This window comes from Haliaeetus albicilla, chromosome 29 (assembly GCF_947461875.1).
Source record: "Haliaeetus albicilla chromosome 29, bHalAlb1.1, whole genome shotgun sequence".
Lineage (NCBI taxonomy): Eukaryota > Metazoa > Chordata > Aves > Accipitriformes > Accipitridae > Haliaeetus > Haliaeetus albicilla.
The window spans coordinates 6664737-6691147 of NC_091511.1; the positions used below are offsets into that span (position 1 = coordinate 6664737).

Below are 26411 nucleotides of genomic sequence, written 5' to 3' on the forward strand. Positions count from 1 at the left end.
CATGAACCCAGTTCTGCAGAGCAGGACTGACTTATCAAGACCCCATGGGCAGAGGCCCTGCTCTTCATGGTGCTCTCAGCCAGCACCAACCAGGGCAGCAGGCACAGAGCTGAAGGAAGTTCTCCTAGAAAAGGAAAAATGTGTCTCTGTGTAACAGGGGGAGGGTCTATGGGAAATGGCTTTGATTTTGTTCAGAGAAGTCTCCCCTAACATGCTGCTGTCTTTTTCTGCTATGACAGCGCCCCATGCCCAGAAGAAGAAAATGTCCAACAGCAGCTCCATCACCGAGTTCCTCCTCCTGCCATTTGCAGACACGCGACAGCTGCAGCTCTTGCACTTCTGGCTCTTCCTGGGCATCTACCTGGCTGCCCTCCTGGGCAACAGCCTCATCATCACCACTGTAGCCTGTGACCACCGCCTCCACACCACCATGTACTTCCTCCTCCTCAACCTCTCCCTCCTCGACCTGGGCTCCATCTCCACCACTGTCCCCAAAGCCATGGCCAATTCCCTCTGGGACACCATGACCATCTCCTACTCAGGATATGCTGCACAGGTCTTTTTCTTTTTCTTTTCTATATCAGCAGAGTTTTATCTTCTCACTGTCATGTCCTATGACCGCTATGTTGCCATCTGCAAACCCCTGCACTACGGGACCCTCCTGGGCAGCAGAGCTTGCATCCGCATGGCAGCAGCTGCCTGGGGCAGTGGGTTTCTCCATGCTGTGCTGCACACGGCCAATACATTTTCACTACCACTTTGCAAGGGCAATGCTGTGGACCAGTTCTTCTGTGAAGTCCCTCAGATCCTCAAGCTCTCCTGCTCAGATGCCTACCTCAGGGAAGTTGGGCTTCTTGTGTTTAGTGCCTGCTTAGTGTTTGGTTGTTTTGTTTTCATTGTGCTGTCCTATGTGCAGATCTTCATGGCGGTGCTGAGGATCCCCTCTGAGCAGGGACAGCACAAAGCCTTTTCCATGTGCCTCCCTCACCTGGCTGTGGTCTGCCTGTTTGTCAGCTCTGGCATGTTTGCCTGCCTGAAGCCCCCCTCCATCTCCTCCCCATCCCTGGATCTAGTGGTGTCATTCCTGTACTCGGTGGTGCCTCCAGCAGTGAACCCCCTCATCTACAGCATGAGGAACCAGGAGCTCAAAGATGCACTGAAGAAGCTGATTCAGTCAGCTGTTTCTCAGCAGCATTAACCTGCCCATGTCTTTTCAGAAGTGATTTTAAATTCATCTTGGGAACCTCCTGTGCTTTGGGCATTTTATCTGTGGTAACATGTTTGTCCAGGAATGTCTGCATCCACTCTGCTTCTCAGGAGGCATGACCCTGGCCTGTATGACCCAGAGGTCTTTGTACATGTGTCTGGCATGATGGTACTGCTGGCCTCCTGTGTCACATCTCTGTAATAAAATGGATTAATAATAGGTTCTTCAGAGAGGCTGTGGAATCTCCATCCATGGAGATATTAAAACCCCAGCCGGACCCTGTGTTGGGCAACATGCTCTAGCTGACCCTGCTTGAGCAGTGAGGACTAGACTGGGCAATCCCCAGAGGTGCTGACAAGAAGGCTTAGAAGAAACCCATGGAGGTCTCTAGTGTTGTGATCTGCTCTGAGTAGGGAGATCTTGTCAGTTAGATCAGGTTGGTCAGTGCTTTCTCCAGTTGAGTTTTGAAAATCTTTGGGCCCCAGACCTAGTACTAATCAACTATAAAGGTGTGTGTTTTTCCTTAAGTCTCACTTGAAATTTGCCTTCCTGCTTCTTGTCCTCATTGTCTCCTGTCCCCTCCTTCCCTTCCCGACTGCCAGAAAGATCCTCACACCTACTCTGACCAAGGACAATCACAACCTTCTCTCCAAGTGTGGCCTCACCAGGATCCCCTGTGACTGCAGCCAGGATGTACTGGCCAGATCCAAGCAGAGATGCTCACTGGGGGTCCCTGCATAGGCTCAGAGAAGGCCACGTCGAGACACCAAGCACCATGCACAGAAGAACTATGGTAGTGCCTGTGGGCTGACACTGGGGCAGAGTTGGAGGCAGAAGGGGTGAGCAGAGAAGACCTCCTGCAGCTCCTCTGCATAACTGGTCAGGCAGTAATGCACTTGGTGGTGCTCCTGAGAGAGGACGGTGGCAGAGGAGGGGAGGTACTAAAAGCTGTGGTGCAGGGCACTGGGGCTCAGAAGTAGGTCTGGGGCTCCCAGCAGGCAGTGCCACTGGCTGCAGCCCCAGGAGAGCCCTGACCACAGAGAGAGCAGCAACAAGTCTTGTCCAGGTGTGGAGAGCTGCTCTGGCTGCAGGGAGGCTTCACTTCCCACCCCAGTGTTGTCTCTTGGGTCCCTGCAGCAATCACACTGACTGGGGTGACAGCCCTGCCTGGCTGGGGATTGAGGGGAATTTGGGGTTTCCATCAGTGTGGGAGCTTCTTGGAGCATCATGGCTTTTGTTCACATCCCTGTCCTTGTCCCTGGGCTGGCCCAGACCTCCATCCCCACATGTGGCCCCAGAGCTCTGCTGTGCAGGCACCACTCAGGACAGAGTGCATTCAGGGTTGGGGAAACATTCTCCTGGCGCAATTCCCACAACAGACCTCAGTGCCCCATTCCCCTGTGGCCGTCTGGCTTTGACCGCTCACCCCAGCACCCAAGCCGTTCCCTGCCTTGGCCATGGCCCATGTGAGGGGTTGCAGGCAGCCCTGCTCTGGGGTCTGCCAGGCTCTGCGCATGTCTAAGTCCATTGAGGTCTGGATGTTCCCCCAGTGCAGACACTGAGCCCAGCAAGAGGACGGAGCTGGTCATATTCTAAAAATCAGCCCTCACCTGGACCATGGTGAATGGCCAGGGCTGGAAATGGCTGGTATGGGGAACCAGGACTTGGGGTAAGCTTGGGTTAAGGGCCAGCGCATGGGGTGGAGGAGGCTGTCGCAAGCCCATGTGCTGGGCACAAAGACTGGGAGACAGCAGCATACTCATGTGGCTGCTGAGTCATGCTTCCTTCAGTGCAAGCTCTGGCGCAGGCTCCCAGACTCCCTTTCGATGCCAGCCTTGAGGAGGGGTAGGACCACGAAGAGAAGGGTAGTTGTGAGCACCAGTCCTTCTCATCCACTACCCAGGCCTGGTGGAGCACCAGGACAGTGAGGACTCTTCATGCCTCTGGAGAAGTGAGATAAATTCAAACATTTGTCTTGTAACATAATAACCACAAGTAACAATAATGATGAAGTTAATGCTACTGATAACAGTAACACTAATGATAATACACCAAAGCACCAGTTTTGGATGGGATATCCTGGGAGTAATTTGTGGAGTGAGATGGAGAGTTTATCACCATAGCAAAAACTTTCATGTAAGCCCTTCCCTAACTGCACCCTTGAGCTCCTGGCAACTCCTGCTGTAGATGAGGGGGTTCACTGCTGGAGGCACCACCGAGTACAGAACAGCCGCAGGCAGATGCAAGGATGGGGAGGAGACAGAGCTTCAGGTGCTGATAAAGAGGGAGACCACAGCCAGGTGAGGGAGGCACATGGAAAAGGCTTTGTGCCGTCCCTGCTCAGAGGGGATCCTCAGCAGAGTTGTGCAGATTTCCACACGAGACCCAGGAGGGTCCCACAGTGGGTTTTTGGGGGAAGGGTTGTGCAGCCTTGAAGCACAAAGAGGCAGGGGAAGTTGTTGAGACAGGTGCAAGCACCAAAGTTCTGACACCACATCGACCCGTTATCTGACCATGGTTCAAAAGAAGCATTTTCACCTCACCGTGTGCCTTGATTGGCTGGCAAGAGGAGCCTCCCTTCCTGGTGCACCCAGAAGCGCGTCAGCAAAGGAAGTGCCCTGTCATTATGTACAGGGAGGCCGCCACTGTTGACAGCCTTCTTACCCACATGTTTTCATACTGCATTGTGGTTGGGTGGCAGACATTTTTTGACACCATCATACCCACGTCCTCATGCAGCTCTGTGATAGGCTGCCTGCCTGCTGTGGACAAGGAAGTGCTCAGATATCAAAAAATATACCTGTACTACAATATATACATTTTTGGGTTTATATACATATATATAAGTGAGTGTACAAATATGTATAAATATTTTTATGTATTTATGAATAGATACTGTATTTTAAATATATATACCCCTCTATACACATATATATGTGTATACGTTTATATGTATTTTTATATATATAAACATGTATAAATCTGGAGAAATTAAATATATATAGCCGTTACAACATAGGTATAAAATGGATAAAACCTTTAATAAGAGCTAATGGAATGAACAATTAGTGTTGAAATGTGAACAGAAAGAAAAGTACAAGGATGGGTCAAGGTCCCCCACTTTACCAGGCTGCAGAAGAAGTCCAGACATGTCTGGGTTGGGGGGAACTTCAAGAGGGCAGGGAGGACATAGACAAGCTGGAACATGCCCGAAAGCTATGGCCCCCTCCTAGGAGGTCACCAAGGAGCCCTCAGTGCAAATCCTATTAACATACAAAGAAGAGCCCAGTCCTGTGAACCAGCCTAGGAGGCTCCCACATCCCAGCCCAGCAGGATGACCATGGGGCAGACTCTGAGCTTTCCTTGGCACTGCAAGACATAGGCAACGCCATCTGCGAACATGGAAAAGCAGGACAAAATGCCAGCTTCAGAAGAATATATACATGGGGACAATATGGAAAAGACCCAAAGAGGATCTCAAAAAAGACCATGTGGAGAAAAGGAACTAGCCAGGGAGCCCATGAACTGCAAAGCGTCTTTCGAGGTTCCAAGCAGAGAGGTAGGGTGGTAGTGGGGAACTCCCTTTCCCCATGGTTGTGGGGGATCTCACAGCTGCCTGTAAGACCACTGTGGGGTGCAGACTGGTGCTACATAGATTTCCTTGTCCTTAGGTTGATAACCTGATTGAATGTTTCAAAAAGCTCTGGCTGAATGAGAGAGGGGAGAGGTCAGGAGTGTGCTGGCACTTGTCCAGGTCCACCTGAGCCACACCAGCCAAACCCAGTATGCTGTGTGTACGTCATGTCAAAGGGTGGGGAAGGGGGTGGTGATCGTGGATGTAAATGTATTGAATCCTGTAGGACCTGAGCAGGATGCAAACAGGAGGGAATAAGGTGTGAAGATGGTACTGGGTCTGGCTGGGATGGCATTAATTTTCTTGTTAGCAGCCCCTATGGTGCCGAGCTTTGCCTTGGTGGTCAAAACAGGGTTGAATGATAACACACTGACATTGTAGCTATTGCTGAGCAGTACTTGCACAGCATCAAGGCCTTCTCTGTTTCTCACTCTGCCCCCACAGCGAGGAGGCTGGGGGTGGCAAGAGGCTGGGAGTGGACAAAGTCAGGACAGCTGACACCAATGGACCAAAGGGATATTCCACACCATATGACGTCATAGTCAGCAATAGAACTAGGGGACTGCTGGGCATTCTTCAAAGTAGAAGAAGTAATCCACTAATTAAACTCTCTTTATCTCAACCCATGAGATTTTTTTTTTTTTCTCGCTTTTGTCATTCCACTTTCCTCCCCCATCCCACTGGTGGGTAGTGAGCAAGGGACTGGGTGGGGGCTGCCACATGGGGTCACCCCACCACACAAGCACATAGAAAATAGGTGCCTGTGTAGACCATAGGTTGGGAGCTGGTACGCGGCTTCTGTAAGTGGTTGTGAGATTACTGACACCTGAGTAGCTGGTAGGCCAAGAGTAGGCACGTGGCTGGTGTCGGAGCTTGTGAGGTCACTTGTGCCTTTGTATCTCACAGGCAAGCAGATAGCAAGTAGGTGGATATGTGGTGGCCAGCTCACTGGTGCCTGAGTAGCTGATAGGCACACATGGCTTGGGTATGTACTTGTGTTGTCACTCTTGGCTGAATAGCTGATAGGCCAGGACCAGGTGCAGGGCCCTTATAGGTCCTTTTGAGGTGACCAGAGGTGGACTACCTCAACAGCAAGTACCTGGCAAATGGGTGTACGTGTGAGGTCACCGGTGCCTGAGTAGCTGATAGAGCAGGAGCTGGCCCATGGCTTGTGTCTGCACTTATGAGGTCACTCATGCCTGAGTAGCTTATAGGCCTGGAGTAGGCCCATGGCATATGTAGGTGCTTCGAATGTCACTGCTGCCCGAGTACCTGATAGGGCAGCAGCAGGCCCCTAGTTTGTGTTGGTGGTTTTGAGGTCATTGGTGTCTGAATAGCCGATACGCCAGAAGCAGGCCCGTGTCAGATGTAGATGCCATGACATCACCTGTGGCTGAGTAGCAGATAGGCTAGGAGCACGCACATGGCTATGTATGTATGAGCTTGTGATGTCACTGGTGCCTGGATAGCTGTTAGGCCAGGAGCTGGCACATAGCTTGAGTAGGAGCTTCTGATGTCACCAAAATTGTACATTTCAGACCATGCCCAAACACGGCTTTTCGGAAGAGCCATTGTTACAAAAGTCCATACACTGCACACAGATGTGTGACAGTGTAACTCACACACACAGAGCACTGGCAGTAGGAGGGGTGTGAGGTCACTGTCAGTAAAAAGCATGAGCACACTGTGGTGGCCGTAGGAGGGTGGCAGTGTTCACATCACCGATGGCACCCCATGGCTGCGGGGCTCGGTGCAGAGCGGCCGTGTGCTGTCACAAGGGCATCAGAGGGGATGGGATCCGCCCGGACCCTCTCTGTGAGGCCGAAGGAGCGGCCCCTGCAGCCCTGGCTGGAGCAGTCAGGGTAGGGGTGGCTCGGGGGCACCGCAGGGATGTGCCTGGGCACGGCGCCAGGAGGAAACCACAGACTTCCTCCGGAGCGCAGGGAGTGCTGCGAGGCCACGTGGGCTGTGGTTTGTGCACCTGCAGGCTGCAGCTCCCAAGCCACCCGCGGGGAATAACGGCCCCTCGGTGACATGCCGAGAGTCAGGGATGTGTCTGAGCCTCTGGGCTGCATGTCTGCTGCCAGGACAGAGACGTGTCCCAGCTCCAGCTTATTGGAAGGGACCTTCCGTGGGGCTCTCCAGGGAGGGATGGGCGAGCCAGCACTGCTGGGATGGGGCTCTGGCCTGGGCTAAGGCCCTTTCCCAGCTGCTGCTCCCAGCAGAGCGGGGTCTGCAGCAGGGGCAGGGGCTGTTTCCTTCCCCTCCTGACGCAGCCCCCAGTGCAGTCTCAGCCCTGTGATTCCCATGGCACTCGCACCTGGGGCTCTTGGATGTGCCTGGAATAGAAGATGCTCAGTGCTCCTAGTCCACATGGCATGGTTCAGGGGGTGAAAAACCTGTTCCCCCCCAACAGCTGGCCCTGTCTTGTGACGGCCCCCCACCCCAGTGACGTGACACCTGTAGCAGAGCCGTCTCTCATATATGGTCATGAATGGTGCTGGAGAAGTTCATTGGAGGGCTGGGCTGTGTTAGAGGGGAGATCACTCCCGATAATGTCTAAAAAGGTGGTGCTGCTTCCATTGGCTCCTCCTGTAGCTGGGCTGGCATCTGCAGATATATTGCCCTCCCAACGTCATTGTCCCTGTGAATCCCCAGAAGCCGTGGCAGGGAGTGTGGCGCAGCAGGGATGTGCTGGCAGGGCAGGAGGCTCAGGATGGGCACCGAGGGACTGTTGTCCACTCAGGTGCTGTGGCTGCTCCTCTGGGTACAGCTGTGCAGGGATAAGTGTCGACTCCCTCATCCCACAGCCCAGGGCCAGCAGGTACCAGCATGGTCATTGGGTTCTGTCTGGGAACGAGGTTTCTTTACAGGTGCTACTGAGATGAGGGGCAGAAGGTGCTGGGTGCTGGTCCATGGACCCTGTGCCTTTCCTTGTGCCCATCTGGGTGGGAGAGAATATGTCCTTTTCCAGGGCTCCAGTGCTTAGGGCAGCCTGTGCCTGGCTAGATTGATAGACACTGTGCCCTGGGGTAGCTTTTTGAGATCCCCTGTTCCCCAGCACTGTGCCTCTGGAGCCAGTGGGGGCACAGCTGGTGATGGCAGCACCCAGACATCCCCAGGGCACTGCCAACCTCTGCAGTACCCCAGAGGGTATGTGTGCTGCTCACTGCCCCCTTGTTCCAGGGGACCCCTGACTCCATGAGGGCAGCTTGTACCCCACAGAAAGAAGGGGACTGGAGCATCTACAGTAGAGGGACATCCTTCCTAGGGGGCCTGGCCTAGCGCAGGGATTGGGCTGACGCCAGGGGCAAGGAGGGGACATGGCTTGGGGGATCCTCAGAATCATCTCGGTGCTGCCTGGGAACACAGAAAGCCCTGGGAGTGTGGGTGGGTTTGGGTGGTGCTGGGGCAGGTGGTTTGCATGGGAAGCTGCAGGCCTGGGTACACAGGGCTGTGCAGGGGTTGCCGGGCTGGGGAGTAGCGGGTGCCCAGTGCAGCGCTGGGCAGTGTGTGGGTGGTTATGGGTGGGGGGCAGGTGACCATTGGGGTGGGAAGAGATGCCTTGTGCAGTGGGATGGTGAGTCACCTAGCAGGGCTGGAAAGGGGCACCCCCAGACTTGCTCAGCCCATTGGGATAGAAGGGACCCCTGCACTGCCCCGGAGACAGCCTGGAGGGGAGAGGGCTCCTACCCCAGTACCATTGACTTGGCACAGGTAGGGGGTTCCCCCAGACCCACAGTGCTGGGGCTTGGTGCTCTCCTGACCCATTTCATGTTGGTGTTCAAAGGGGCTGCGGAGGTGAGGCTGGTGAATGGCGGCAGGCGCTGTGCTAGGAGAGTGGAGGTGAAACACATGGGCCAGTGGGGGACTGTGTGTAGTGTCTTCTAGGACATTAACGATGCAGCCGTGGTTTGTAAGCAGCTGGGCTGTGGGTCTGCTGTTGGAGCTCCTCAGTATGGATACTTTGGGCGAGGATCTGGCCCCATTTGGATGGATAGTGTTGTCTGTAAAGGCACCGAGTCTGCCCTGTCTGACTGCAAACACAGTGGATGGGGTAAACAGAACTGTGGTCACGTTGGCGATGCTGGAGTGATGTGTTCAGGTAAGGGGACAGCCTGTTGCCTACCTTTGGCTCTGGTATGGGGGAAGGGACCATGGCTGTGCCCTGAGGGAGCAACAAGTGGAAACCAGAGCAGGGCCTAGTGATGCTGGTCTAACTGCCAAGCTGGGACTGTCATTGCTGATGTCCCCTGTCCCTGGGGAAGGCCCAGAGAAAGCCTACCCCAGGATGAACTGACCTTGCCAGAGTGTCTCAGTCACCCTCAGTCAGTGTCTTGGGCTGCAGACAAATCCTCCATCCCTGCCCCGGGGTGTCCATTGGGCTTCATCAACCTCCACCCATTCTGCCAGTTCACAGCCAATAATGCTGAAGGTCCTTGTGCTGGAAACACCTGGGGGACTTGCTCGGCACTCCACACCTTGGAGGAATGGCATGAGATGGCTGGTCCTCCTGGGTCATTTCCCTTCATAGTCATGAATACCTCAGCTGAATAAAAAAGGGCTTTTCAGAGAGGATGAGTGCTGGGCCCTGGGGAACGGAGCAGGGTGGCCACAAATCCCTTCACTGCCTGTGCCCAGGGCTTGGCTGTGTGGACCAGCACTGTGAGGCCTCAGGGCTTGGCAGCTGCTTGACCTTGGCTGCTTCCTCCTGTATCACCACAGTCACAGGCTAGCACTGGGAAATCCCTGGGGCTGTGACAGCCCCACAGGGACACAACCCCGTGCAGGCAGCTGCAGCCCAACTCCTCCTGCCTGCCCACAGCTCCCCACACTGCCCCATGACACAGGGGCTTTGGCAGTACTTACTGATCCTCATCTGTGCCTGCTGTTCTCTGAGAGCTGATATGGGCCCAGTGGGACATACAAGTCTCCTGCCCCTCTGTCCAGCCATCCATCTGGCTTGTGCACACCTCCTGGCAGAGCACTTTTTCCGTGGCTGAAAACATCCATCCTCGAGCAGGCATCAGAAGGGTCTGGACAGGCACCAGGCATGATAACAGCTCCAACATTTCTGTGCTCTGTGACATCTCCCACCTAAAATGAACCTTCCAATACCCCAGGAACACCCCTGAGATCAGGGGGTGCTTCTGATTCCATCAGGGTGATGGTCCTGCCTGGCCCAAAGCTCTGCAGGGTCTGAGCAGGCTGCAGCAGTCACTATCATGTGGGCCAGTTCTCCTGGATCCAAACTGCTCATACTACTGTGGTGCTGGGGGAACCACGCCAGGCAACACAGGGGACCTTGTGTGGCAGCGGTTTGTCTAAGCAGTACCTGTGGCTGTGAGTCAGCGATAGACACATACCCTTGAGTGCTCTGATGGTGTAAAGATGGGGTGCGTGGGAGTCTGGATGTGCCTGTGTCACCAACAGTCCCCCAACAGCTTCCTCTGGGATGTGCAACGGGCAGTTCGGTCACAGCTTGCTTGGAGATGATGCAGGATGTGGTCATGTATCTGCCAGATTGCTCTGGAAACTTCCAGTTATGTTTTTCTCCAGAATTTGTCCGGCTGGTGGATGGGAAGAGCCACTGCTCAGGACGTGTGGAGATCCATGACGGGGACCAGTGGAAAACTGTCTGTGATTCACATTTTAGTCCCAAATCTGCTGATGTGTTCTGCAGGGAGTTGCAGTGCGGCGTGGCCCTGCCTGTCACTGGGGCAGCTCACTTTGCAGAAGCATTCAGCCCCATCTGGGATGGAGTGCTGCAGTGTGCAGGGAATGAATCCCACCTCATCTCCTGCCACACGCAAACAGAGCTGGTCCAGGGACCAGCTCTGCACCCACGCAAACAGCGCTATTGTCACCTGCACACGTAAGGACTCAGGGAGGGGTGTTGAATAGCAGGGCTGTGCCAGGGGTTGGGGAACAGAGCAAGGACTATGCTGGCCCAGGTGTGAGGACAGGAGGGATGATGGGATTGTCTGAAGCATGAAAATAGTGCAGAAGGAGAAGAAAGGCATGCTGTCCCTCTGGCCTCTCTGCCAGCTACTGAGGGTACATGACCACCAATCCACTCTCTCTCCTCCTCCTCTGTCCCCAGAATACACAGGATTCAGGCTGGTGAACGGCAGCACAGCATGTGCAGGGAGGGTAGAGGCCCAGGTGCTGGAGACCTGGGGGACCCTCTGTGCCTCCCACTGGGATCTCTCGGATGCCCACGTTCTCTGTCGTCAACTCAACTGTGGGTTTGCAGAGTCCATTCCTGGAGGAGAGCGTTTTGGGAGAGAGACTGGCCTTGTCTGGAGAGATGCATTCCACTGTGATGCAACTGAAACCCATCTGGCACTGTGCCCAGTGATCACCCTGGGGGTCTCACCATGCTCCCACAGGAACAACGCTGCTGTCATTTGCTCAGGTGAGTGCTGGAAAAAATGCTACATTAACTCCATTTGCCCTTTGTGTCTGACATGGCCACCCAAAGCAGGGGTCCCACAGCAGAGCCAGGCTGAATTTCTCCTTGGAGAAACCCTGGCTTCCTCAGGAGCCATCTGGAGGGCTCTGCCTGCTCAGAGTCACCGCCCTAGTTTGGGAGAGCTGAGGACTGAACAGAGGCAGGCATCTGCCCCCAGGGCAGTGGCTTTGGCCCCCGCGCCACCACCAGACCTGGGCTTGTCTCCTACTGTTGGGACAAGCCCAGGACAGGGCTGCAGGGCTGTGCTTCATCCCTCTGGCTGCAGACAACTGCATCCCATCCCCACAGAGAGCTCTGCAGAGCCTCATCCCACCACCCAGGCAGCAGGTGCCTGGGTGCCCCCAGCAGCAGCAGACCTGGCTATGAGCTGCAGAGAGGGCCTGGGTTTTGCCCTCACTTCTCATCAGCAAAAGGCTCCATCTTGTTGTGTATGATCGGAAAATCCCCCCCTCGCCCAGCTCCCTGAAGGATGCCATGCTCCCTGGTGCCACCAATGGCTGTGGCATCTCTGCTCTCCCCAGGCTTAGCCGGCTTTGCATCCCTGCAGCTGGTGGGTGGAGGGAGCCGGTGCGATGGACAAGTGGAGATCTTCCAGCATGGGACATGGGGCAGAGTCCTGGATGACCAGTGGGACGTGCAGGAGGCCAGCATGGTGTGCTGGCAGCTGCGGTGCGGAGAGGCAGGGACAGCCTACAACCCTGCAAAGCCTGAGCGAGGGACCGTCCCTGTGGGGCTGCGAGGGGTCCGGTGCGCAGGGCACGAGGCCAACCTGGCCCTCTGCAACACCTCCCTGCCCGAGAGTGCACCAGTGGCAGGGGTTGTGGAGGACATGGGAGTCATTTGTGGGGGTGAGTGGCAATGCACATGCCCCCCAGGTGATGGTGTGGGTGACACCCTGACAGCAACTGGGTTTTCTACCCACGACAGGGAGCCGGAAGGTCCGGCTGGTGAATGGGGCCGGGCGCTGTGCCAGGACAGTGGAGATCTACTACCAGGGCATGTGGGGGACTGTCTGTGATGATGGCTGGGACCTGTCTGATGCTGCCATCATTTGCCACCAGCTGGGCTGTGGAGGGGCGGTGAAGGTGGTGGGCTCCAATCAGTTCGGGGAAGGCTCCGGACAGATCTGGCTGGATGGCGTGAACTGCTCTGGGGCCGAAGCTTCTCTCTGGGACTGCCCTGCCAGGCCCTGGGGGCAGCACGACTGCGGGCACAAAGAGGATGCGGGGGTCATCTGCTCAGGTCTGTGGCGGGAGCTGTAGTGGGAGCCTGGTTCCTGGGGAGGCCAGGACACAAGGAGAGCCGGGCATGGCCAAGGCTGTCCCTGGCTGCCTCTGAGCTCCTGCCTGAGCATGTCCTGTGGACACACATGCACGGGTACCCTCAGTCCCACTGTGGGTCCCTAGGAGATCAGCCATCCTTGAGGGTTAGCAGGAAGGGCAGGGGTGTCTGTCCATCAGGCCCTCTCTCTGCCCTTGGGTGCAAGGGGGACATGCTGGTCCTGGCCCTGCCCAGCTGAGGGCCTGGGGGGTGCAGAGGTGTCCTGGCTCCCACAGCCCCAGACCAGCCTGTTCCCCCTTGGTGCCTTTCCTCCCAGAGGCTGGAGAACAGCGATGGCTGCTCCAGGCGCCTGCAGGTTTTCTACAACGGGACATGGGGAACCATTTGCTCTAACTCGATGACTCTCAACACGGTGTCTCTGGCATGCAAGGAGCTGGGCTGTGGGAATGGAGGATCCCTGGAAACACGCCTGCCTTCTGGCAATGTGTCTGGCCCTACGTGGCTGGATAACGTGCAGTGTGGGGAGAAAACCAGCTCTTTCTGGCAGTGTCCCTCCTCGCCCTGGAACCCACAGTCATGTAAAGACCTGCAAGAGGAGATCCACATCACCTGCAACGGTAACTCTGAGGCATGTGGGCACCCCAGTGTCACCCCAGCTCCTGCTCCCTGTTGAGCACAGCCAAATGCAGAGAAAGCTTGGAGGGGCTTTTCCTTTCCATGTAAGTCCCTTCTGCTGCTGGTGGCAGAAAAGCCATCACAGCCACACATGTCCAGCAGCAGTTGCCACCCAGGTTGCCAGCAGCACTTGGGGGAGGCAGAGGCATCTCCAGGTGATGCCTCAGAAGAGACCTGACAGGGTTCAGAAGAGCCTCTTCTCCATAGACATGCTACTGCTGCTCTGTTAACCAGGGACGTTTTGGGGCTGAGCAGTTGGGGTCCCCCCACAGTCCTGTGTGTGTGCCCTGAATGACTGGGGTTCAGTTGCTGCTGTGACCAAGATGGCAGAGGGAAGCGCAAGCAGAGCTCAGCCCTGCTCTCCTGCACAATCTCCCAAACCAGCCCTTTCACCACAGTGTTTCCTTCTTCAGGGAGATGCCCAGAAATGCCCTCCATCCTGCTGGCCCCATGCCCCAACACCACGAGCTGCGCCGGTAGGGAGCTGCTCCTTTGTGTATGCTTCTTGTCTGGCAGGTCTCTGCCTGCTGTCTCAATGCCATGGGAGGTCTTTGCCTTCTCCAGACAGGGAGAAGATTCGTGCCGTGGGAGGTGAGGACAGGTGCTCGGGCAGAGTGGAGGTCTGGTACCGTGGCTCTTGGGGGACGGTGTGCGACGACTCCTGGGACATGCAGGATGCTGAGGTGGTGTGCAGGCAGCTGGGCTGTGGCCCTGTGGTGTCTGCCCTGCATGAGGCTGCGTTTGGGATGGGAATGGGCCCCATCTGGCTGGAGCACGTGGAGTGCCGTGGGACAGAGCCGTCTCTGCAGGACTGCTGGGCCCGGCCTGGGGATGGTGGTGCTTGCCGGCACAAGGAGGACGCTGCCGTGAACTGCTCAGGTGAGTGGCAGGTCTGGGACCCCTTGCTCGGGTATTGGCAGGGAGCTGGGGAAGGCCTTTTGCCCCCTTGGTCCTGGCACGGCCCCTGACCTCCCAAGAGCAAGAATGTTCCTCCAGAGTGCAGGAGCCTGGTGCCAAGTGGGGAGCAGCCTCGGTGGAACTGGATGTATTCTGGCCATTGCCCGTGGGGCCCTGCAGCCCCAGGGTTGTCTCCTGGGCTGCCTGTGCCATCCTGCCTGCCACCCGGAGCAGAGGCACTGAGCCCTATCCCGGCCTCTCTTTCTAGCACTACAGGAGGGGCAATTTGGGTGGGATGTCAGGGACATCAACACACACACACACGGTGTGTTGGGGAGGAGGTTCCCCGGTACCTGCACACCCACCCTCTCAGCCCAGCTCTCCTTTTCCTCCTCTGCAGCTACACCCAGGACAGCAGCATCCCCACCCCAAGCAGGTAACTTGTGTTCCCCCCAGGGCTGGGTATCCCTAGGGCCAGACTGTGACCCACAGCTGGGTGGAAGGGGCTCCTTGCTGGGGTGTGAAACTCCCAGGAGAAGGCACTGGTCTGGTGGTGAGGGGGGTAGGGAAGGTTGTAATTTACTCATCAGGGTAGAAGCTTCTCCATCACTCATCCCTGGGGCCCTCCACCCCCTGCTGCCTTGTGTGATGGGGGTCAGGAATGGTGCTTTTTCCACCTGACCCAGGCCTGGTGCTGGCCTTTCCATATTCTTGCCCACACAGATTCCCCCCAGGGCCGTCTGACTGGCAGCGGGAGAGTCTCAGTGCCCATCATCATCTGCATCATCCTGGGGGCCCTTCTCTGCCTGCTCCTGGCCCTCCTGGCTGGGCAAGTGCTAAGTGCCAGGGCTGGGCGCAGAGGTGGGTCTTTCCACAGCGGTCCCAGGGGGAGATATCTCCTAGTAGGGCTGCAGGTTGTCAATGAGGGGCACAGGCAGAGCTGGGGGGATGAGACTGTGTGCTGCCACCTGTCCCATGCACCACCCCATTGATTGCCTGGCTTGGGGCACCAGCTGCAAGGGGTGGAGAGAGCCCAGAGGCGGGGGGAGGTAGCGATGGGGCGAGGAGAGAAATGTCAGAGCAGGGCTGGGGGAGATGTGAGCGGAGGGAAGACGGCCAAGGCTGGCAGTGCTCTGGGTAGTGCTGGAGGGGGCTCTGGGACAAGGGAGGTGATGGGAGGAGTGCAGGGCAGCAGGGTTCTTCTCCATGGTGTTGGGCCCCCAGGCTGTCCCCTCTGCCCAGCCCTGCCCACCCCCCAGCAGGACATGGGCCCTATTCTAGACCCATGGGGCAGATAGGGGAAAGCTCCAGGTGGAGAGAAAACGTGGGAGCTGCTCCAGGGTCAAAAAAGGGGTGCATGACCCAGGGGCCAGAGGGGCTCCGAAGAGCATTGTATCCAAAGGGCTGATGCAAGGATGACGCTGCCCCAGATAATCTCCACAGCAATGTTGCCCTCACTGGGGATGTGGCAGCTGTGTCTGGACAGTGCAGTGGGGCTGTCAGACCAGTCCTGGGCTGGCCCAAGGAACAGGTTTGGGGAAGCACAGTGTGATCTCATTATCACTCTGCCAGCCCTGCCTCTGTCCCCAGGCTCCAGAAGTTCTCAGGAGCTGTTCCTTGAGGCCACATATGAGGAGATCAGTTACAGCCCAGTGTGGGAGAAGCAGACGAGGTTTGGTCGCTCAGGTGTGTGTGTGTGTCCTCCCTGGAGGTACATCTGCAGAACCCTTTCCCCTGGCCCCAATCCAGGGCTGATTCCCTGAAGCCCTCCAGCTTGTGGTCCTTCTGGTGCTGGGGCCATGTGGTCTGTGGGGAGGCCATCCAGGTCCTGGGCTCAGGAGGGGAGCTTTCTCCCAATCAGCTTTGCCTGTCGCAGCTGGACATCCCCTCTCTTCCTGCCCCTGCACCCCATGTGAAACCTGTGGAGTGAGGGAAGGGGCTGTCCTAGGGCAGCTCTGCGAGCACCTTTGAGACAGGGTTTGTCCCAGGGAGGCAGGGTGAATTCCCAGCCCTCCTCCCCATGCAGCCCCAGCTCTGTGGGTGCCCCTTCCCCAGCAGCACTGACCATGAGCCAGGTCAGTGGGGCTTGCTCCATAACACCCACTGTGCATGTGTCCAGGCTCCTATTCAGAGGAGTCTCTGACCCAGCTGCAGCCCTACCCTGGGGTCAGCGAGAAGGAGGATGGTCTGGGATCAGCATCAGGTAACAGAGGCAGGAAGGGGTTGATCTCCCTGAAGATATGTGATGGACAGAGCTGTCACTGAGTGTTACTGTTGGAGATGAGGCTGACACTGGGGTCTCCTGTGGTGCTGCCAACACCAGTGTCTCAGCCCTATGTCCCTGCACATCTTCCCATCCTCTGTTGTGCAGGATGTATCTTCTCACTGTCACCAGCTCCCCTCTCCTTTCAGATATTCTTGTCCCACCCGGAGGTGACCCAGTAGAAGGCTATGATGATGATGCCAGGGAGGTATCTGATCCAGAGGAGGATGCTGCCCCTGGGCAGGGAGACTGGAACATGCCCAGGGAGCCAGAGGATGGTGCAGAGCCCAGAGATGCACCCAGAGGTGAAATTTAGCGCTGCTGGTTCCTGGGGTGTCATCCCTGGTGCTACCCAAGTTGCTGCTGTCCTGAAACCCCAGCCTCCTGGGAAGGGGGAACCTGTCCCAGGAGTTTTCCATGGAGGGACTGGGGGTGGGAGAAGGAGCTGAATGTGGTGAGGAGCAGGGAGGGAGATGATGTACAGACTCCATGGGGCGAACTGCATTCTCCTGCCTTGCTGCTTGCAGGGGCCAGCCTGTGCTCCTGGAGAAGTGCTGGGGTCCATGGAGCTGAAGGAGACACGTGGCCCCTCTCCCTGGGGAGCATGGGCTATGATGATGCTGAAGAGGTGTCTCTGGCATATCCCCGTGAGGACACAATGGCTGTGACACAGGAGCTCTATGCACAACGGTCCCAGAGCCCGAGGCCAGAAGAGCCCATCCCTGCTGTGCAGCTGGGTGCAGCCAGGAGGGAGGAGAGGTCTGTAGAGCTGGGAGAGCCATGAGCACCAGGGAACAGTCCCCCTTGGCCCACGGGCAGCAGAAACCATCTGGAGTTTCCTCTATTTTTATTCCCATTTTTATGCTGTGCATCATCTTTGCTCTTAATAAAAGGCTGTGGGGGCTTTGACCCAGAGCTGGTGCTTGCCTGCCCAGGTGTCAGAGCATCTTCCTGAGGCTGAGGAGGAGGAGCAGAGAACAAAGTCATGGAGGTGGGGAAGTGGGCATGTCTCAGGGACAGCAGGCTTGGGATCAGGCAGTGGGGCTGTGAGCGCCATGGTCCCTGGGGAATAATCCTGCTGACACAGACATTTCCATCCTGCTGGCCACAGGCAGTTTCTGGTCAAAATGGCTCTCTGATAGGCTCTGTGATGCACCACAGTGGGAGCACCGATTTCCTCACCCTCGGGTGTCCCAGCTGCTCTTTGTCCCAGGCAGGGCCTGGGCCATGCTGGTCCCACAGTGCAGAGGCCATGACAGAGCTGCCGTGTCAGGGTTAGCCCTGGGCTGTGGCCCCACAGAAGTGGGCCCTAAGGTGGCCGCAGTGACCTGAACACCCCAGCCAGCCCCAGAGGGGAACATGGCCCGTGGATTACCTCCCACAATGGTTAGGAGGCAGCTCTGCTCCCCACTGACCCAGCACAGGCTGCAGAGGCACTTTCTGGGACACATGGGTCTGGGATTCCCTCTCTTCATGCTCTGCCAGGACCCCAGTCTCCAAGGGTTGCTCCTGCTGCCTTGGGCCCTCGCAGTCCCTGAGCACTCGTCACAGCTGTTGAGCTGCCTTCTTGCTGAGCAGAGGCTGTAAGACCCCGCAGCAGTCCTTGGACCCCCTCCTCCTGGTCTCCCTCAGCCCTCACCCCTGCCCTCCTGCTGCCTTGCCAGGGATGTCAGTTTGGATTTGTGTCAGGGCAGTACTTGTGTGCAGGTACAGGAGGGATGGGAGCAGGGGGGATGGGGGCACCTTTCCCTCAGCGCCATTGGAGGGCCAGAAAGGATCCCCACAAGGTGTGTGCTACAGCCAAAAGCCATGGTGCAAGCTCTGGCCTGGAGAAGGGCTCATCTGGGAGGATGCTCACTGTGCACGTTTCCATGGCAGAGGAGATTTTGTGTCCCTCCCCTAAAACAGATACTGCTGTGGCTTTCAGCTGCCCCAGCGCCTGTGGGCAGAGAAACCTCTTACGCAGGGGCCAGGCAGGGAGAAGGGTTTGACACCTGGCCAGGACCTGGCTCCCAATCTGCTGTCTCTTGTCCTGCTGGTGGGTCTCCACACCCCTCCGGCGCTTCCCCAAAAGGCTCCTCTGCTGTGGGCTGGAAGGTGCATTGGCTGTTTGCAGCAGGTTTCCCTGTGGGGAGTTGCTGGAGCTCGGTACTGCTGCAAGCAGCAGGATCTGGCCCTAGAGGAGAAGAGGGGAGGAGGCGGCCACTTCAGCATTGCCCCATTCCCTGCTGGGAGCTCCTCCACCCCTGGGGTGACCCTGGGGGGATCTGGGAGAAACCAAGACTCACAGATTCCTCTGCCCTATACCCTAGAGCCTTCCTGCTGGCAGACCCCATTGGAGAGCAGTGTTCCCAGGGTGAGACCCCCACAGTGATGGGTGACTTACATGGGCACTGCAAACACAGCCTCCATCCCCTGAAAAACTTCCATGGGGGCCAGCTCCAGCCCTGCATCTCAGAGAAGTAAGGTATAAAAATGAAGTAAAGAAGGGAGGAGTGTTATCTTCTGAACACAGGATGGTGGGGCTATGGACAGTATGGACACTGACGTGCAGACTCAAGGTGCTCCAAGTGGGGACTGGGGAGAAGAGGCCAGTGCCTGGCCTGTGCCACCTCACTGCCAGCTCTGCCTTCCCACAGGTGTAATATTTCTCCCTTACTCTGGCACCTGGCAGACATTTTCCTCCTCCTCCTTGGAGAGATGAGCCACAGGCCAGTGTGTGCTTGAGGGGGGCAGCACGCCTGAGCACAAAGAGCCTGTTTCATGGCATCTGGGGATCTGAACAGTCTGGCCCTGCAGGCTGGGTCCATTCTCTGTAGCAAAGCAAGATTGTCACTGTAGCCCAGATCTACAGTTGTTCCTGCAGCTTTCGAGGACATATCTGAGGGGAGTCACAGTGAGACCCCAAGTCTCAGCGCTGCTGCCCCCATGCTGGGCAGAGCAAGGCACCATCTCCTGGCCCTCACTGCCTGTGCATGGCTGTGGACAGGCCTGTGCCTTCGCGATCATACGAGCACAGGGTGGATGGAGACACCAAACACTCCAGGAACAAGAGGTGGGCACCAGCCCCACCAGTCCCATCTCTGCAGGGCTGTACCTGACCTCAGCAGATCCAGGTTCCCTGAGCTAAGGCTCTGCTCAAGCCAGTGGCGATGGTGGAAGGAAAATTCAGCTGGGAGTCCCACAGCCCTGCCCATGCTTTTCCAGCTCAGACACCCTTACCTTCTGGCACAGAGAGTGCTTCCCATGGGAAGGTACGTGATCTCCACTTGGACAAGATTGTCCTTGACAGGACAATCTCGGACCCTTACCCCTGGAAAGCCACCAGGGCAGTGTGGCTCTGGTCCCAAAGAACACCTGGGCTGGACCAGCACCTTCACACCACATCTCTCAGTGCAGCCAGAAAGGATTCCTTGGCGTGCTGTTGCTGTCTATCCCCTCCCTGAGGTCTCCTCACAGGCACACTCTGCTGCCAAGCATTGCCCCTGGGTGGTGGGTGGGGTGGAACTAGGATGCAGGGCAGTGACCTGAGCTCAGGTCCATCACAGCTGCTGCCTGCTTCTCCTCCAAGAGGGGGCTCAGCAGAGGCAGCACACGCAGCCCTCCCACAGCCCTCCCCACCAAGGCCTGGGTGGGTAGGGCAGGCCCACAGAGCCTGGAGAGGAGCAGTGCCCGAGCTCCAGCCCACACCTGCCTGAGGCTGGGCAGTCGGGGCAAAAGCACCACCCCTGGAGATGCCAGGGATTGAACCCAGGACCTCCCACATGCGAAGCAGGCGCTCTTCCACTGAGCTACATCCCCATGACACCTGCCAGCGGGAGAGTGTGGTGGTGCATTTCTTCCCCCTCTCTGGGCTGATCTATGAATTTGGGAAGTCTCACTAGGCCTTAGTATAAGTGTAATGAATTGGGCAGTTAAGTGTCCGTTGACCACACCAGGAACTCTTGCATGGCTAAGATAGGGAGCTGCACTGACCATACCAAGGACTCCTGTTGCCTGGGAGAGGCTGGTGATGGGAGTAGGGATAATTAGTCATTTCCTGACAACCTTGGGACATATCTTAGTCCTCCTCTGGCAGCCTTGGGGAATCCCGTATCTGAATCTTAAGTCATTTCTCTGACAACCTTGGCGCCTTCATTATCTGAATTATAACTCATGTGAAATGGTACCAGCGCTACTGAAATCCCAGTAATTTGCTGAAGACTAAAGACAATCATCTCCCGAACCTATAAACAGTGGTACTAACTTAGATCCTTTGAGCTCTCCTGGACCGCAGCAGGCTGTGACCAGCATCTTCCTCTGAGCGGGACACCTCTCAGAGCTCACAATCTCTTCAGTTTGTGAAGATCAGAGATCTGTTGCTGAAAGCTGACAAGACTTGGGCTGATACTCTCCACTCCTTGAGGCTCAACCCTTCACCATTGAGAAAGATGCTGAAGTATTTGACATGAATATTTTCACTGAACTCAAGGGGAATTTTTAACAGGTATACCTCTTTTACTTGCTTATGTATATCTCATAGTGTCTTTGTGCGTCTGTGTGTGTACTAACCTGAATATTCTATAGCAAGTATATTACAAATATTGCTTTTCAAATTATTAAACTGTGAATGAATCTCAGGCTGCTATTATACTCATTATCCCTTTAGATATAAACCATTAACCAAGTCGTGGACTAGGAGTTGATCCAGCGGCACCTAAACTCCAACAGGAGTTTAGAAAGCAAGGGGGTCTTGTCTTAACCCCGTGACTCAATGGGAGGGTCTCCCCTACCCTTTTACATTCCTGATCTTTGTACAAATCACAAGAAAACAACTATAACTTGATTTTCCTTTGTAAGTTTCTCTTTTACCCTATTGCGTCTTCGGTCTCTGTATACATAATTTTAATTTGATTCTAACTTAATTTTTCTGTATACTTTTCATCCATGTATTAAGTAATAAAGTGAACCTTGCCATTGAATTCTGTGAGGTCACACATTTATATAAATTCCTATTAAATCTTTTTTTTTGCTAGTACCATTGGAGGTGATTCCTTAAGTGGTCCAAACCACTCCATTTTGCAACAGAGAGACAATCTCCTCCTGTGATATGTCTATGACAAGCACAGTCCTGTTGTCCCCTGGGTGCCCAGGGACCCTCTGCAGAAAACAGTACTTGGACACTTCTGAGATGGGGGAAGTTGGGACTGCCTTTCTGCTGGGGTCTGATCCTGGCACAGGGCTGCACTGCAGAGTGCTGCCCCTTCAACGTCTCTGCAGGGCAAATGGGATGGGAGGAGGCTCTTGCTGCTGGCATTCTTCTCCCATGCTCTGGCCCACTCTGGGGTGGGCTGATGGAGAGGAGAAACCCCTGAGCCTCCTCTGCCACCCAGGGAAACACCCCTCTGTGACACATCTGTCCCCTACTCCACAGCAGAAACAGTGCAACAGGGTAAGGGAAATGCCCTCCCTGGAGTGAGGTGTCCTCAGGCTGTTATGGCATCCCAGGACACGTGGTGGAGATGACAGGAGGGCAGAAATCTTACACCCCCTCCTCCAGGCACTGGGCCTCCCCCTGCACCCCTCTGTCCCCCAGCATCCTTGGAGGTGAGGTGAGCAGCAAGATTTCATCTCCCTGGGGCTCAGGGACCTTCCCACTCCTTCAGCACTGAGGACTGTCCTGACAGCAAAACAGTGCCCTGGGACAGCCCTGGCTGGGGTCTCTGTGGCAGGGCAGGTGATGTGTTCAGCTGTCTACTCAAAGGTTAATAGTTTGATCATGTGCAGGGATGGTGTTGTCATGGTGGTAAAGCTGGAGCAATTGCGTTGCCCAATGCCATAGAATTTTCCCTGCTAAGTCCCTGCCTGGCAGAGAGGGTTTGGGGCAATCAAAACCAGACCACAGTCACCGTGAACTTCTGGAGTGGTTGAGCGGAGTTAAGGGGGTGGACTTCTCATCTATTCAGCTTTGCACACGTGGCCCCAAAGCCCACCCTCAGCAATGACTCTCCCGTTCTTGCTCAAGAAAGACCTAGAAGGACTCTTTTGGAGCCATGATATTTGTGCAGGCACCATCCCTGTTGCCAAGCATTTTCAAACTCATGCTCAAAGCTGACAAGACAGCAACTGTGCTTGGCGAGACAGTCTCTCCCTCTCACTGCCTCTCACTTGTGCTTAATTACAACGAAAGCCAAACCCCTCTGGAGGTACATGCCTGGGGACCTCGCCGGCTGTGAGGCAGCAGGTCTGCAGGGGACTAGGACATGCACGTTGCTGTGGGACTATAGTCCAGTATGTGCCAATCCTTGGCCTGACTGGTTGACTGGGGAGATGCTGAGTCTGGAGACAGAGGGGGATGTCCTGGGTCACAGTTGTCACTGTGTTCCTGATGGGCGAGAAGGATTCTGTAGCAGCAAGAGGTTGCAAGAGGGGAGCCCAGCAGCTTGCTGGAGCTCATGAGCAAGTCTTTCTTCCTCTGGGCACGGACTGATGACTGTGAGGGGCTGCAGCTGGGCTGGACAGTCCACTCTGGTGGGTGAGCATCTTTGGCTATGGAAACTGGGGACAGTTGAGACACTTGTGCTATAAGTCCTGGCTCTGGTGCTGAGAGGATAGAGAACACAGAAGCATATGAGATGCTCAGGAAATGCAGAGGAAGGTAAATGTGGAGAGTAAAAAATGACATCCGGTGGTTGAGCTAGGGCTGTTCAGAAGTCCCAGTGTGACAGCTGGTGACCTTTCATGCTAGACTGGCATTTCTGTCCTGACTGGTGCCCTTGCAGCAGGGAGGAGCCAATGCAGAGGGATGTTCATGTGGGGCCCCAGAGGGGTCCCCCTGTGCTGCTTGTCTCCCTGCTGATGCCCTGAGAGGAGCATGTTTCTGTTTCATCCAATATTGCAGCAGGGGGGCAAAGGGGGGCAAAGAAACTCTGCTCAGGACACTGTGTGACTGAACAACACTGGTGCCCATGTGCCACAGAGGATGATCTTTAGCATGGCTTTGTCAGCTCTCCTTGGCACATCAGAGGTCTCACTGTGACAGTCCTCTGGAGGGAGGATGCTGCCATTCAGGCCTCAGCTCCAAGAAGTGCCTCTCCCTGGGACTGGGGGGATGGTGGCCTCCCCCACAGGCAGTATGCTCTGGTCTGGAAACTGAGGTCCAGTTGAAGGAGGTGTGTGAAGAAGAGAGCAGTCTGTGCACCATTGAGAATTACAAAGGGGAGTGATACAGGGTCTTTGCAGAGACTCCGCAAAGGAGAGATGCCAACTGCTGTGGAGCAGGGAAAGAGGGATGGCTGGAGACCACGCCAAAGAAGCACTGAATGGAGAGTCCTGTCCAGGGGAAGGCTGGGGGCTTGGGGTGCAAGAGGCTCCTAACCTGCTGATCTGCAGCTACAGTGCACAGGCAGTGCTCTGGCAAGAGGTGGAGGAGCAAGGAGGGCCAGGGCAGGCTGGAAGAAGGCAGAGAGGCTCTGCAAAAACCTAAAGGAGAAAATAATTGCTGAAGCCCAGGGCTGAACCAGGGACCTTTAGATCTTCAGTCTAATGCTCTCCCAGCTGAGCTACTTCAACCCTGCCCCAGAAGCCTTTGTCCCAATTCCAACCATGCCAGGCCACAGGCTGACACACACATGAAGAGCTCCTTGGGGACATTCCCAGGGAAAATCTGTGCGCAGCGCTGGGCAGAGTGGACCTGGACTCTGCCAGCTTCCATGGCCAGGTACACTCCAGGTGTGGGGTGGGTGCCAGCTTACGGTGGGATTGCCAAGATATGTGTTGGGCCTTGATGATGAAGGTGACAGTGGTGAAGGCAAGTGGGCAGGCCAGACACATGCTTCTGCCAAAGCTGAGGGTGGAAGAAGGGTAGGGTTGGTGGAAGACCTCTCTCATAGGGAAGATAGGGCCTAGGGAAGGCAGAGCTTTTGCTGGTGCCATAGGCTTTTGCTTCATTCTTGCATGAGCAAGAGTGTTTTGTTCAATATTTGGAGACGATATTTAGGGGGACAGAAGGCTTGAAAACCTCCAAGGACTGGGACTGCACAACCTCTCAGGGCAACCTCTTCGAGTGCGTAAGTGACCTCATGGTTATGACCTCATGGACCTCATCTCCCGCCTGAACATTCTTTCAACTTTTATCCCTTGCCTCTCATTTTCCCACTACACACCACGATGAAGAGCCTGGTTCTGTTTTCTTAACCACTGATAGGTACTGAAATGCTCCTGTGAGGTTTCCCAAACCCTTCTCGTCTCCATACTGAACAGGGTTGCCTCAGGTGGAAAGTTCTCCAGACCCCTGCACAAGCCCCCACACCTGACTGTATTGTTGCCCCTTCACTGAACTTGCTCCAGTTGATCAATGTCTTTACTGTACTGGGAAAGGCAGGAGGTCCCAAACTCAGTGCAATGCTGTGTGTGGTCTAGTAAGCACTGAATGGAGGGAGAGAATCCCTCCCCCTCATCTCCTGGTATTGTGGCTTAACCCCAGCCAGCAACTAAGCACCACCCAGCCATTCACTCCCCCCCATCCAGTGGGATGGGGGAGAAAATCGGGGAAAAAAAAAAGGTAAAACTCGTGGGTTGAGATAAGAGCAGTTTAATAGAACAGAAAAGAAGACACTAATAATGATAATGGTAACACTAATAAAATGACAACAGTAATAATAGGACTTGAATGTGTAAGTGATGCACAATGCAATTGCTCACCACCCACCAATCGACGCCCAGTTAGTCGCTGAGCAGCAATCCCCCCACCCCCAATCCCCCCGGTTTATATACTCTATGTGACGTCACATGGTATGGAATACCCCATTGGCCACTTTGGGTTAGCTGCCCTGGCTGTGTCTCCTCCCAACTTCTTGTGCCCCTCCAGCCTTCTTGTTGGCTGGGCATCAGAATCTGAAAAATCCTTGACTTTAGACTAAACATTACTTAGCAACAACTGAAAACATCAGTGTTATCAACATTCTTCTCATGCTGAACTCAAAACATAGCACCATACCAGCTACTAGGAAGACAGTTAACTCTATCCCAGCTGAAACCAGGATACCTGGCCATGCTCCTGTTCATACAGCTAGACTGCTCTTGGCTTTCTTGGCTTCTGGGGCTCACTGCTGACTCATGCAGCTTGTTGTCCACCGTAACCCTCAGGGCCTTTTCTGCTGAGCTGCACCCTACCCGGGGCTGTTGTCCAGGGTAAGGCCACCCCAGGGGCAGGACTTCCTCCCCTCTGATATCTAGTAGGTTCTTGCTGGCCCATTCTGCCAACCTGTTGATGTTCCTCCAGAAGGCAGCACTCCAGTGTATACACTGGTCCCCACCTCAGTTTTGTGTCATCTGCAAAATCTGTCAGCTCCTCCAGGATGCTGATAACATCGTTAAGTCCCCAGAGAGACCCCAATGCATCCAATCAGTCTTTTACTCACCTCTTTGTCCACCAATCAAGACTGTAGCTTCCTAGCTTTGATATAAGAATATTGTGGGACACTGTGTGGTGGGTTGACTTTGGCTGGCTGCCAGATGCCCAGCCAGCCACCCTCTCACTCCTCCTCCTCAACAGTACAGAAGGAGAAAAAAGGGAAAAAAAAAGCTCGATTGCTTGTTATGAAAGCAGGGACATCACTTCCCCATTAGTCAGGAACAAAACAGACTCAACATGAAGAAAAATAACTTAATTTATTACCAATTCAGATAGGTTTGGATAGCGAGAAGAAAAGATAAATACTGCAACAGCACCTCCCCTTTCCCCCTTTTTCCTAGGCTCAGCTTTGTTCCTGACTCCTCTACCTCCTTTCCCTGTGAGTGGTAAAAGGGGGAATGGGGACTACGGTCAGCTCCTAACAGTTCACCTCTGCTGCTCCCTCCTTACACTTTTCCTGTGGCATCCTTCCCACAGGCTACAGTTCTTTTAGGAAATATCCAACTTCTCTGGCATTTGATCTTCCACAGGCTGCAAGGAAATACCTGTTCCACTGTGGTCCCTCCATGGGCTGCAGGGGAATCT

General features: G+C 55.4%; 1 protein-coding gene, 1 non-coding gene and 2 pseudogenes across 2 annotated transcripts; 3 read left to right on the forward strand and 1 right to left on the reverse strand.

The window, feature by feature from the left end:
• Nucleotides 1–199: 199 nt before the first annotated feature.
• Nucleotides 200–1198, forward strand: LOC104321575 (olfactory receptor 14A16-like). The gene has a single exon (XM_009924338.2). The coding sequence runs from the start codon at nucleotides 212–214 to the stop codon at nucleotides 1196–1198; it is 987 nt and encodes a 328-aa protein (XP_009922640.2). The 5' UTR covers nucleotides 200–211.
• A 1466-nt stretch (nucleotides 1199–2664) lies between these two features.
• LOC138682643 (uncharacterized) lies at nucleotides 2665–9268 on the forward strand (annotated as a pseudogene).
• Nucleotides 9269–10333: 1065 nt separating this feature from the next.
• LOC138682644 (antigen WC1.1-like) lies at nucleotides 10334–17216 on the forward strand (annotated as a pseudogene).
• A 2945-nt stretch (nucleotides 17217–20161) lies between these two features.
• Nucleotides 20162–20233, reverse strand: TRNAA-CGC (transfer RNA alanine (anticodon CGC)). The gene has a single exon. It is a non-coding gene; the product is annotated as a tRNA-Ala (tRNA).
• Between the last annotated feature and the right edge of the window lie 6178 nt (nucleotides 20234–26411).